Here is a 13,023-nt window from a genome sequence, read left to right as displayed (position 1 = left end):
AAACCCCTCCATGGCCCAGGGGCTTGGGGCACTCCCTAGGGGTCCAGGCGGCCCAGGTTCCACAAGCCAACCTGGAAGGCTGTGCCCATTAGAGCTGCCAGGCGCCCCTGCCTGGGAGGTCTCCTCGGGCCTCACTTTACCCATCTGTAAGAAGAGGTCAGACTAGAATGGGGGTTCTTGGGCTGTCATAGGGCCTGTGGGGGGAAGCCCAGGATCCCTTCCCAGGAGGCTGATCTTAAAGAACACCAGGCGTTCCACAGGAAGCCGAGAATGGGGAGACACCGTCATCAAGGAGGTTCCAAGGCTGGACCGGTTTTCTGAGGCTCAGGGAGAGGAGGAACAGGTTCAGGCCCACGGAATTCGAACCCAGATCTTCTGCCTGTTGTGGGAGCCCCTCACACCACATGGCTCCCCTCCCCCCTGCCCCCCGCCCCTCTTGGCCCGCTGCCCTCCCCAGGGACGGATTGCTTGGCCCTTGGGATCAATAACCAATCGATCTGATCAGGAAGCACCAAACGCGACCTCACACCGGGAGACAAGAGGGGAGGGGCCTGGGCCAGAGTCACGTGGGCTCGTAGAGCTGGAAGGGGAGGAAACTGAGGCCCAGAGGAAGGGGGTGGGGCTCTGCCTTGTCCAGGAGGTCCCCCCCAGGACGGACGGCCAGCCCCTCAGGCCCAGCGGGAAGCAAAGCTGACCATCGCTGCTCTCCTCCGGGGAGCCTGTACCCATTTTATGGAGGAGGAACATCAAGGCCCTGGGGGGGGCTGGGCCTGGCTTTCCGTCCAGCGCTTGCTCTCTCGCGCAGGCGCAGAAGTCACTCGCGCCCCTTTCCCCGCGATGCCCAACCACAGCTTCCGCCCATCCCTTTCCAACCTTGGTTTGGGGCACGGGCAAAGGCGCAGGCGCAGTAGCCAACGTCCTCGCGCCTCGCGTCCCGCGCCTCGTGGCGCCGTCCCTGCGCGCGCACCTCGGCCCCGCGCAGCCAATGGGCGGCCACGTTCTGGCGGCTCGGCCAATCAGGGGGCGGCGTGCCGCAAGCGGCGCGCACAAGGGCCCGGCGCGCACCTCAGTCGGCCGTTGGTCGTTGAGGGCGGCGGTGTTGGTGTCGGTGTCGGCGTCGGCGTCGGTGTCGGTGCGGTGTCGGTGCGGTGTCTCATCATGGTAGGGGCGCCGCGGAGCCTGGGCCCCCACCCGCCTCCCCGTCCGGTCCTCCCCGCCCCGGCCTGGCCCTGCCCGGCGGCCCAGCCTCAGTTTGCTCCTGCGGGGCCTAGGCCTGGGGTCGGGGCCTAGGCCTGGGGTCGGGGCCTGCGGCCTGCCCAGCCCCAGTGCCCCCGTCTGTAGAAGGAGGGGGTGGGTTTTCTAAGTTGCCTTTCAGCACACAGCAGGCGCTTAATACGTGCTCATGGGGGGGCTGGGGGAGGGCCGGGCCTGACGCCCCCAGTTGGGGCGGCTCCGGCCCGCGGGACTTAGACCCGGAAAGGGATCCGGAGAGATGAGGGGGACCAGCCCCTCATTTTACAGATGGGGAAACTGAGACCCACAGGCGGGTCTTAAGAGCTTTCTGCCTGCTGGGTCCCGGGCTATAAAGGCCAAAAACGCGAGCCCCCTGGCGTTGTTAACGTGTTCGTTATGATTACGTAATTATTTAAAGTTGAAAAGCAGTCGCAACAACGGAAGCTTAAAAACCCATAGGATTGGGGGCTCAGTCCCAATTCCTGCTCCCCCTTTGGCACTTCCCAGGGTCCCCAGTAGACTTCCGGCGCTTTCCTTTTGAATTGTAAAGCTTGTTCAGTCTGTGAGCTAACGGGATTCGGGAGTGAGGGGGACACGAGCCTCCTTAGCTCCTTCCTTAGCCTGCCCCCTTGAGGCTGCTCGCCCCTAAAACCCTGGGTGGTTTTCCCGCCTGAAGACCTGGTAGATGATGAAACAAGCCCTGGGGGTCTGCACTAGGTGAAGGCCAGGCGTCCCCGCACCCAGGGCATTGCTGCGGTCCAGACACAATCGTAGGCCATTCTGGCACAGTTCTGGGGGAGCCAGCGGCTGGGCTGCACCCCCTTAGGCAAACCACTGAATCCTTTTCGTACCGCTCAGTTTCCTAATTGGTAAAGTGAGGGCAACAGCGTTCTCCTTGCCTTCCTGTTGTGAGATGACCCTAAGACAAGATGTGGCATTTTATATTTCAGGAACTTCTCTTCGTCCTGGAACAATAACAAACAGCCTGTTTTTCTTTCCATAGCGTGAGTGTATCTCCATCCATGTTGGACAGGCCGGGGTTCAAATTGGCAATGCCTGCTGGGAATTGTACTGTCTCGAGCATGGAATTCAGCCTGATGGGCAGATGCCAAGCGATAAAACCATCGGTGGTGGGGATGATTCCTTCAACACGTTCTTCAGTGAGACTGGGGCAGGCAAGCACGTGCCCAGAGCTGTGTTTGTGGACCTGGAGCCAACCGTAGTTGGTAAGTACGCTGTCCCATAATGGGTGTTTTTAGCCAGAGTGGTGGGGAAAACCACAGAGAGCTGGGCTGTTTTCTTGTTGTGTCAGGATAAACGGAGTCAGAAGTGGGGCAGGCCTGTGGGTGAAGGAAGGGTATCCTCAAGAGCCATGTCAGATTGATAGAAGGAACTGGTTCTGTCCTTCCCATAGCTCACTTAGATGGGCTGGGATGCAGAGGTAAAGGCCCACTCCCTCCTTTTGGATCAATGTGGTTACCACGCTGCCACCCAGCAGAGATCCCAGCATGCCCAGTTGCTGACAAGGACTCCAGGCCATTTAGTCTTCCCGCTGCGTTGTCCCAAGAGTCTTTGGCTCCAGGCGTGTTCCTAAACACCTCAAGGGATGGGGAGCTTGCTCATTTACAATGTGTGCTTTGTTTAACTTCTGGAAAAAGTGAGGAATGTTAAGATGTTTCCTTAAGTGGAACCTAACCCTGCCTCCCAGGTGTTAATACCCGTTGTTCCTAGTTCTTTCCTCCTGAGTCCAAGAGACTAAGTCTAATCCTCCTCTTGCACATGACAACCTTTCCAATATTTGAAGGTAGGTAATTGAGGGCTGGCTGTAATTACATTGTGGTGCATGTTGACTCTGCTAATTTAAAAAATTCTGTTTAATCCTGAAGAATTGGAAGCGGATTTGTAGTGCTTAGAGCTCTTGTTTCATTTAAGTCTTTTATCATCATCTAGCTTTGGGAAGTAGTTCCTTCTTTATGGGATCCATGATGGTCTCTGAATTTGCCCATTTCTCATCTAAACCCAATTAACATAACAAACTGAACGAAATAATCAACCCCAAACTGACTCTTATCCTAGATGAAGTCCGCACTGGCACGTACAGGCAGCTTTTCCATCCTGAGCAACTGATAACTGGAAAGGAGGATGCAGCCAACAACTATGCCCGAGGCCATTATACCATCGGCAAGGAGATTGTTGATCTGGTCCTTGATCGGATTCGCAAACTGGTAAGAGCCCAGTGCCAAGGATGTGGGTGAATGGGACCCTGGTTGTGGCCATGGACAAGTGGGAAGACAGTTGTTTCCAGCGTGAGAGAGGGCTTCATAAAACTTTCCCCAGTATTTAAGGTTAAACCAGGACAAAGGCTTTCTCGGAAGTGCCCATTTCTGAGTATCAGCCTTTGCACCACCAATGGGAAGTTTTGCATGCATGCAGCTTACATTTGACTGCATTTGGAGATCATGATTCTTCAAGTTTTTTGTCAAGAGTGACCCATTAAGCTAGTAGAAATGCAGACTGGCCAACCCATGCATGGGCCCCATGGGAAATAAAACAGAAACCAAAAAAATTAGCTTTCAGATCCACCATGAACATCAGCTGTTCAGCTGAATCCATACCGTTTTTCAGGGGATGGAGGGAGGCAGTTGGGGTTAAGGGACTTGCCCAGAGTCACATAACTGGTAAGTATCTGAGGCCACATTTGAACTCAGGTCCTCCTGACTCCAGGGCAGATGCTGAATGCACCTGAATCCATACCCTTTTGCATGAGATATTGTCAGGATCTGGGAACATAAGGAGAAAACCAGAAGTCCCCAACCCTCAAAGAGATCCTTTGTGTAAGGGAAGACAGCAGCACCAAATTTGAGAAGGGGGAGAGGAGGAAGGCTTCCCAGAAGAAGCAGTGCCCGCGCTGGGCCTTGCAGGAACAGAAGGACTTGAGGGGCCCCAGGCTTCCCAGTGAGGGGCAGCTCATGAAGGGGCTGGAGGAGCTGGTCACGCAGCTCAGGAGGGGTGGGCACAGACCAGGCATGGATAGGAGGCTGAGGAGGAGCTATGGAACACCCCTCTTGGGGTAAAGAAGGAGGGGCAGAATTAATGTGATGATGCACCCCCAGGCAACAAGCCAGCTGTTCCAAGTGAGTGGGATTTATATTCATTAAGGCTGTGGCACAGACATCCTGTGAGATCCCAGGCCCTGCAGAGCAGAGAATTTGGGAGCAAAGGCTGTCCCCTGACAGGTCAAGGGTGGGCCCCCAGGGTTTGTGCTCATGTCCTTCCTGGGTGACAGTGACTGGAATGGCACATGGAGCACCTTCCCTGTCCTGGGGTGAGCACAGAGCTCTAAGTGAACCTAGAGCCCCATCAAAACAGGCTGTTCTCTGGTATCACAGATGTGGTGGTCTTACAGTACCAACACTGGAGGAATGGACAGCGTTCAGTCACTGGGTGGGGAGGTCTGGGAACCTGCTGGCAGCCTTAAAGTCCCAGGACTGATGGAGTTTCTCCCCCTTCCTTCCTCAGGCAGATCTGTGCACCGGATTGCAGGGCTTTCTCATCTTCCATAGCTTTGGAGGAGGCACCGGCTCTGGCTTTGCTTCTCTGCTCATGGAGAGGCTCTCCGTTGACTACGGCAAGAAGTCCAAGCTTGAATTTGCCATTTACCCAGCACCCCAGGTTTCCACAGCTGTCGTGGAACCATACAACTCCATCCTCACCACTCACACGACCCTGGAACACTCCGACTGTGCCTTCATGGTCGACAATGAAGCCATATATGATATATGTCGGCGTAACCTCGATATTGAACGGCCTACGTACACCAACCTGAATCGTCTGATCGGGCAGATCGTCTCCTCTATCACAGCTTCCTTGCGCTTTGATGGGGCGCTGAATGTCGACCTGACAGAATTCCAGACCAACCTGGTGCCCTATCCACGTATCCACTTTCCCCTAGCTACCTACGCCCCTGTCATATCGGCCGAGAAGGCGTATCATGAGCAACTGTCTGTGGCAGAGATCACCAACGCCTGCTTCGAGCCCGCCAACCAGATGGTCAAGTGTGACCCCCGCCACGGCAAGTACATGGCCTGCTGTATGTTGTACCGAGGGGACGTGGTCCCTAAAGACGTGAATGCTGCAATCGCCACCATCAAGACAAAGCGTACGATTCAGTTTGTGGATTGGTGCCCCACTGGATTCAAGGTAACCTGGGCTCCCTGGGGTCATGTTTCAGTGGCATGAAGCCACAGAGCCACTAATGCAGCAGTGATTTACAACCAGACCTCAGATGCAGAGCTGCAAGGAGCACTAGACGTCACCTAGTCCAGCCCCATCATGTTACGGATGGCAAACAGGCCCAAGGGGGGTGGGAGAGAGCCAGCACATCCTTTGACTCTAGATCTAGCAGGGTTTTATGGCATTGTTCCAGATATGAGTTGGGGGTAAAAGTCAGGTTTCCTTTTTTTGGTGCGTCTACTAAAAGCCAAGGTGTGCCCCACACCCCATAGTGCCACGTTAGAGCAGGAAAGAACCTCCAGTGGTCTATAACCATGTTACCTTGGAGGAGCTGATGGCAGAGCTGCTGCCACCAAAAACTTTACATCAATTTGAGACCAGCATTGACATTCCAGGGAATTGGATGCTTAAAAATTGTAGCCCATCCTATACTGGGGGAATTGTCTGTCTAAAGAAATCCTCAAGTGTATTCTCTTGAAAATCTGCTTTCTGAAGAGGATTATTCCAGGTAGAGTTTTCTTAAAAGAGTGCAGATGTAGGGGCTCTTGAGGGGCTTGTCTCAGTGATGGGAGTCCTGGGCTTGGTGGGGGAGCATCACTCTGCAGGACCCTCCCCCAGCTGTCTTCTCTGCAGCCTTGGCTACCCTGCTGTTTCCTGAGGCTGCAGGGAGTATTGCCTTCCTTGGGGCATCGGTGTACGGCTCCCAGAACTGAGCTCTTTCCTACCAGGGAGGCTGATCAGAGCACAGGGCCATGGGTTGGGGCAGCCCAAGATCAGATTAATTCTTTCAGGAGACCTCATTACACAGCCGACTCATACAGCACTTACCATCCACTCACGAATCATTCTTGGGAACTCTGGGCCTGAGCTAGAATGGGGGTTGGGGTTTGCGGTATCTGTGCCCGGACATGAGCTCTGCCCTTGGACGTTGTCCTTGTGGCCTAAGTGATGCTCCCATCCCAGGGCAGGCACATAGCAGCATAAGTAGTCCTTGCTTCCTCCTCAGGGTCACTAGTCCAACCCTCCTCCTTCCTTCATAAAATCTGTATTGATGGGGAACAGCAAGTTACTCTAATCCTTTTGTATGGTGACCCTTCAGATACGAGCATCATGTCTTAGCAGCATCTCCTCGTTGTCAGAATGGGGCACTTCCGGCCTCTGCATGAGGCAGCTGTTTTGATGCAGTCTCAGTTAGTGGGCTGCCATGCTCCTCTGTTGACCCAGATGGAGCCTCTGGCCGTTTCACTCCCAAACCTCCTCTGGTCATTCTCTTTTGGAGAAGATACCCCAGGGGATTGCATTGTGCCTGGGCCAGTCTGGGCAGGTGACTCCACCTCGGTGTTGCTCTGGCCAAGGGAGTGTGCCCATCTGGGAGTTGTCTGAGCCACAGCCTGCAATTTTCAATTAGCCTTCCCTCTCCTTGACAGGTGGGCATCAATTACCAGCCCCCCACGGTAGTGCCTGGTGGTGACCTGGCCAAGGTGCAGCGGGCCGTGTGCATGCTAAGTAACACCACAGCGATCGCAGAAGCGTGGGCACGGCTGGACCACAAGTTCGACCTGATGTATGCCAAGAGGGCCTTTGTCCACTGGTATGTGGGGGAGGGCATGGAGGAAGGTGAATTCTCGGAGGCCAGAGAAGATCTGGCAGCTCTGGAAAAAGATTATGAAGAGGTGGGCGTCGACTCGGTGGAGGCAGAGGCCGAGGAAGGAGAAGAGTACTAGGGGGCAGCGTCACTTCCCACCCCTACAAGTATACCTGATTACATAATTTGTTTACAAATAAACATTTCCGTATTAAAGCAGAGTTTGACTCCTGCCTGTAGATGCCACTTTACTGGAATCCCAAGACCACAGATGCTTGTCTTCATGAGAGGCATCACCCTACTGTGTGGCCAGTGAGGGTTGGGGGAGGCCCTGCTTGGGCCACTGGGACTGCTGGGCTAGGTGGTGGTAGCAATGACCTTCTCTTGACAAAGACCTCCTAAAAATAGGGGCTTCCCACTGCTTAGTCTGCTCAAGCTTTTCTGGGACAGGCTTTTCTGCCCCAACCTAAGTCCACTGGAGAAAAAGGGAAACGGGATGCCAAACCAGCTCCTTACATGAGGGTGGAGAACCCCTGTAGCCCCCTGAGATAACAGCCCAGGATCAGGCTGGAGCCTAAGTGGCTTGGCTCTGTGCAGTCATGCTCAGAACCACCAGAGGGTGCTCCCGCCTCAAACGAGAGCAAAGGGAAGTCTTGTGGGTTCACAAGGCCCTGCTTGGGCCTTGCCAATGACCAGGTGGTGGAAAGAGCTTGAGGTCTGGAGTCAGAAGAAATCCTGGTTCCGTGCTTGCTACCTGTGTCTCCTTAGGCAAGTCCCGTTCTCTAGGCCTCAAATCTCCCTTTGTGCCATGTGATCTCTAAGACTCCTGAACTCTGTGCCCGCAAAGGGAAGCTCCCCAGAGTGAACTCTATAGCTTTTGGCCACTGTGAGGCCCACAGCGCCTTCAGAATAATGTTTTTACATGCATGAAAGAAAGGATTCCAAAGGAAACCTGTTGGGAGGCAATCAACATTTTTTTAAGTTTACAGACTCCAAGTTAAGATCTCCATGGATATGTGCAGGGACCTGAATAACCAATAGAACATAAATTCCTTGAGGGCAGGCAGGAGTTTTTCACTTTTGCCTTGAGTTTCCAGAGCTTGCGTGAGGGTATTCACTCAGGCCCCACTTGAGGGGCAGTCAGGCCACTGTCCCTTCATGGGGCTTCTTCTTTGCCATTGGCTGGAGCCTTCACCAGCTTTGTACACATGTACACACACACACGTGCACGCACATGCCCTACCTGTTAAGGGGCCAGTTTCATTTAAACAACATTGATTTGTTGTTTAGTCATTTCAGTTGCATCCAGCTCTTTATCACCCCATTTGGTGTTTCCTTGGTAGAGATATTAGAGTGGTTCACCATTTTCTTCTCCAGCTCATTTTACAGATGAGGAAACTGAGGCCAACAGGGTGAAGTGACTTGCCCAGGGGTCACACAGCTAGGGAGTGTCTGAGCTTAAGTCTTCCTTACTCTGTCTGGTGCTGTATCTACTGCAGCACCACCCAGCTGCCCTAACATGAATTAGTTTTTACAAAAGGATTTTTACTTCCATTCAGCCAGGACAAACATACAGACAGTTCCCCTAAAGTCAGCAGGGCATACTTTACTCATCCCACCTGGGTCCATAGACAGCATTTGTCTGCCCTAGTTCATGTCCAAAGGCATCATTTCTGCTGGAGGAGCCTGTCTCCCTTCCGGCGGGTGGAGGGTCTCCTGGCCCTGAGGCTGGTTTGGCCGCAGTGCTCCCCAAACTTCTGAGAGTCCCCTCCCTTCACAGGATGCCGTGAGGAAAGGAGCCACAGGTCCCTCCAGCCGTGAAAGAGGCTACCAGGCCTCCAGGAATGTCCCAGTAGCTGGCTTTGTTGCCTCATGACATAGCTAACCAGAAGCAGCAAGAGGGTGTTTACACATTTGAGACACTGACTGCTAACTATGGATCACATTGTCATGATTGTCCCAGAAGCAGCTCCCCAGGTTCTCCACGTGGGGTGGCACTGTCTGGAGGGACCTGGGCACACGCTGCATTCCCACTAAATAAGCATCGGTTGACTGGACTATTTTTTAAAGATGTGAAGCAAGAGCAGATGAATGCAGAAGCATGGTTGGCAGAGGCGATGAGCTCGTGTCCCCTAGCCTTCTCTTCCTGAAAAAACAGAACTGAAGTGGCTGATAATGCCTGAGATGAGCCGGGAGGTTGGATGAGAGCTTTGTTCAATTAACGTCAAAGGGCCAAGCTGATGAACTGCCTTCAGTAAAATTGTCATGAGGTCGCTGGGTGGATGGAGCACTAAGTCTGGAATCAGACCTGAGTTCAGATCTGGCCTCAGACACCTACTAGCTGGGTGACCCTGCGCAAGTCACTTCACCCTGCCTCAGTTTCCTCTTCTGTGAAATGAGCCGGAGAAGAAATCGACAAACCACTCCAGTATCTGCCAAGAAAGCCCCAAATGGGGTCAGAGTCAGACAGGACTGACCTGAATTCCTAGTTATTGTCCCCTTGAAACGGCATAAAGTGGGGCGGGAGAATGGATAAAGGGGCCAGGGCCCACCACGTCACGCAGCATTAAAGATCAGTGAACGTGGAGAAGGGAGTGGCAGACAGCAAAGCGCTGCGGGCCGAGATTCTGACCACGGCCTGAAGGGGTGGAACCCTGCCTACACGGGAGGGTGCGGGCAGCACGCGTGGGGCTGCCAAGAAATGGAAAGGGGGCACTTCTCTCACAGTGGAACAGGCCTCTCCCCCTCACTCACGATCTCCAAGGGAAGCCCCATCACGTTTTACAGTCAGGGAAACTGAGGCACTCCAAACGCAGCCCTCTCGGCGGACCAGAAGGGCCGACAGGCAGCGGCTGGGTGGATGCAGGGCTGGACCTGCAGTCCAAACGCTTCTGGACCCATCCCCGTTTCCAGCTTCCCAGCGTGTGCTCTTCTCGGGTTAGACCGCGCCCCTTGATTTGCATTTGCACCCCCGGCGCTCAGCCTGAGCAGGAGCCGGATAAGTGATTGTTGGCACATGGGTCACAGCGCCCCTGCGCACCTGCCCTCCAAGGCGATGGCGCGAAATAAATGCCCTCCTGAGACTCAGTTTCCCCAAATCTAAATCGGAAATATGAACTTCCCCGGGGAGGTGGGGGAGGGACGAGGGGAGGGGCTTACGCGAGGGACGACCTTCCCTCAGGCCGCACCCGAGCCAAGCACCGATCATTCCCGCCGGCCCCGCCCCAGACCCTCTGATTGGCAGAGACCTTTCCCCTCCCACCTCATCATCACACAGCCCCGCCCCCTCCCAGTCAGCGCCAGCCTTCCGAGCCTCGCTCTCTCCCCGCCGCCGCGCTGTATCCTGGGTAACCCGGCCACTAGCTCGTCTCACTGCGCAGGCGCGATCCCCGCCCCCTCTCCCGCCGTGTAACGGTGGGCGCGCTCTCGCGAGAGCACGTCAGCGGCGTCGCGATGGAGGAGCCGTGAGTGCGGCCGAGGGGGAGAGGGGTCGGGGGCGGACCCGGGAGGGGAGCAGGGGGCGAGGCCGGGCGGAGGGGAGGGGCAGGGAGGGTCGGGGCGGCGCGGCCCGAGCGGGCCGAGGGAGGACGCCCCGCATCGGCTGAGGCCACACCCTTCCATCCTTCCTCCCGCAGATGCCCCGGCACTGCTCGGCCGCGGGCTGCTGCACCCGCGACACGCGTGAGACCCGAACCCGCGGGATCTCCTTCCACAGGTGAGCGCGCCCCCGCCCGACGGCGCCTGCGCGAGCGTGCGCCTGCGCGGGGCGGGGCTGACGGCGTGGGCGGGTACTGCGCCTGCGTGGGCACGACTGGCCTCGCCTCCAGCAGGGGGCGCTGGGGGGCGGGGGGGAGGGGAGGGCGTGGGTTCACCTGCCCTGGGAGGCTTCCCCCAGGCCCCTACTGCTTGTGCGGCGGACACTGCCCCAAGGACTAGACGGGCCTGCCGTCTAAGGGAGACCTGAGGGCCTACTGTGTGTGGGGGGAGGGGAAGGGGAAATGCCAAATGATGGGGGGGGCGGGGCCCGCACCAAGACTTGGCCCAGGGCCCTTCTCTTTGACCACGTGGCCGCTCAGACCCCGCCCTTGGCCTTCCCTGGGTGTTTCATCTCCAGCCTCCGAGCCTTTGCCTTGGCTGAGCCTTTGCCCTGGCTGTCCCAGTTTTGCATGCCCGCTCTCCGTCCACCCGTCTGACCCCCCCCAGACGGACCAACCCCATAGCTCGGTCTGTCCACCCTGGGCAGCGGGCGCCGCTGTCGCCCTCATGTCACATATGAGGCCGCAGGGCGGGGGCACGCAGCTGGAGGAGCCCCAGTGCAGACCCCATCGCCCTGCTGTGCGCCCCGGGGGTGGGCTGGGGAGCCCCGCCCTGCTAAGGGCTGCGGGCGGGGCTCCCCTCAGGCTGCCCAAGAAGGACAACCCTCGGCGCGGACTGTGGCTGGCCAACTGCCGGCGGCTGGACCCCAGCGGGCAGGGGCTGTGGGACCCCGCGTCCGAGTACATCTACTTCTGCTCCAAGCACTTTGAGGAGAGCTGCTTCGAGCTGGTGGGGATCAGGTAGGCCCCGGGGGCGCCAGGGGCGCTGGGGGCGGGGGGGCGCGGCCGCCCGCGGCGCTCACCGGCTCTCCCTGCAGCGGGTACCATCGGCTGAAGGAGGGAGCCGTGCCCACCATCTTCGACTCCTTCTCCAAGCTGCGGCGGCCGCCCAAGGCCAGGGCGCACGGCTACCCCCCGGGCTCCCCTGACCTGGCCCGGCTCCGGAGGCGCAGGCGCCGGTATGTGTGCCCAAGGTGGCCCCCTGGGGTGGGAGGGAGGGAGGGCTGAGAGGAGGGGGCGGGGGGAGGGGCAGAGCCCTGGCCGCGCCTGACGCTTGCCCCCACAGCTGCCAGGCCGGGAGGGCACCCCCTGCCCCCGCAGACACCTCCCTGGCGGACGGGCCCGCCCCCGCAGACGTCCCCTGCTTCCCTGGGGAGGAGCCGCCCCCCGAAGGCCCCCCGCTGAGCCTGCCAGCCCTGCCTCCGTCGCCGGCCCCCAGCGGCCTCGTCAGCCCCTTCTCCGACCTCCTGGAGCCGCTGGAGCCCCACGGGGACGCAGCCAGCTGCGGGAGCCCGCCGTCCCCCGAGCGGGGGCCCTCGCCCTCGTCGGCCGCCCGGCCCGTGTCGCCCTCGGCCTACATGCTGCGCCTGCCGCCGCCGGCCGGGGCCTACATCCAGAGCGAGCACAGCTACCAGGTGGGCAGCGCGCTGCTGTGGAAGCGGCGGGCCGAGGCCGCCCTGGACGCGCTGGACAAGGCCCAGCGCCAGCTGCAGGCCTGCAAGCGGCGGGAGCAGCGGCTGCGCCTGCGCATCGCCCGGCTGCAGCAGGAGCGGGCCCGGGACAAGCGGGGCCAGGCGGAGCGGCGGGCCCTGGAGCCGCAGTGACCGCGTGGGCCCGGCCAGACCTCGGACCTAGGACCTCGGACCTGGCGGGAGCCCCGGCCGGACCTCGGACCTCGGACCTGGCGGGAGCCCCGGCCGGACCTCGGACCTAGGACCTCGGACCTGGCGGGAGCCCCGGCCGGACCTCGGACCTAGGACCTCGGACCTGGCGGGAGCCCCGGCCGGACCTCGGACCTCAGACCTTGGGGCCGGCGGGGCTCTCCTTCCGCCCACCTCCCCCGAGCGCAGGCGTCTGCCCCTGCCTGGGTCCGGCCCAGCAGCCAGGGGAGGTGGCTCCTCCCGGGGCGGCAGAAGAGAAGAGCCAGCAGAAGCCAGGGCTTTGTTCACTTGGCGCAGCAAACCGCTCCTTGGTGGCGACTAAAGACGCTGGAGACCCAGCTCCTCGCCAGGCTATTGAGGCCCCTCTCCTAGGAGGGGCAGCTGGCAGTGCCCACCGCTTGGAGCTCCAGGCGGACTTCATTGAAGGCCATCCAGAGAGGAAGTGATCAGTATGGCATCACACAGGCAGGATGGACGCACCACCCGCCTTTCTCAG

At 58.4% G+C, this 13,023-nt stretch overlaps 2 protein-coding genes across 3 annotated transcripts; both read left to right on the top strand.

Annotated features, from left to right (window-relative positions):
- Positions 1-989: 989 nt before the first annotated feature.
- LOC140498933 (tubulin alpha-3 chain) lies at positions 990-7,267 on the top strand. The gene is made up of 5 exons (XM_072599722.1): positions 990-1,161; positions 2,237-2,459; positions 3,310-3,458; positions 4,753-5,433; positions 6,894-7,267. The coding sequence occupies exons 1-5, from the start codon at positions 1,159-1,161 to the stop codon at positions 7,188-7,190; spliced, it is 1,353 nt and encodes a 450-aa protein (XP_072455823.1). The 5' UTR covers positions 990-1,158; the 3' UTR covers positions 7,191-7,267.
- Positions 7,268-10,408: 3,141 nt separating this feature from the next.
- On the top strand, positions 10,409-12,591 carry THAP7 (THAP domain containing 7). 2 transcript variants are annotated; one of them, XM_072599718.1, is made up of 5 exons: positions 10,409-10,515; positions 10,687-10,766; positions 11,452-11,607; positions 11,685-11,825; positions 11,933-12,591. In XM_072599718.1, the coding sequence occupies exons 2-5, from the start codon at positions 10,687-10,689 to the stop codon at positions 12,468-12,470; spliced, it is 915 nt and encodes a 304-aa protein (XP_072455819.1). In that variant the 5' UTR covers positions 10,409-10,515; the 3' UTR covers positions 12,471-12,591. The 2 variants fall into 2 exon arrangements, with proteins under 2 accessions (XP_072455819.1, XP_072455818.1); XM_072599717.1 differs by lacking the exons at positions 10,409-10,515; positions 10,687-10,766 and having other exon boundaries at positions 10,937-11,607.
- Positions 12,592-13,023: the final 432 nt, after the last annotated feature.

The sequence above is a fragment of the Notamacropus eugenii genome, chromosome 4 (assembly GCF_028372415.1).
Source record: "Notamacropus eugenii isolate mMacEug1 chromosome 4, mMacEug1.pri_v2, whole genome shotgun sequence".
Taxonomy (NCBI): domain Eukaryota; kingdom Metazoa; phylum Chordata; class Mammalia; order Diprotodontia; family Macropodidae; genus Notamacropus; species Notamacropus eugenii.
Note: the sequence above shows the minus strand (reverse complement) of the source record. Positions and strands in the feature narration are given on the sequence as shown.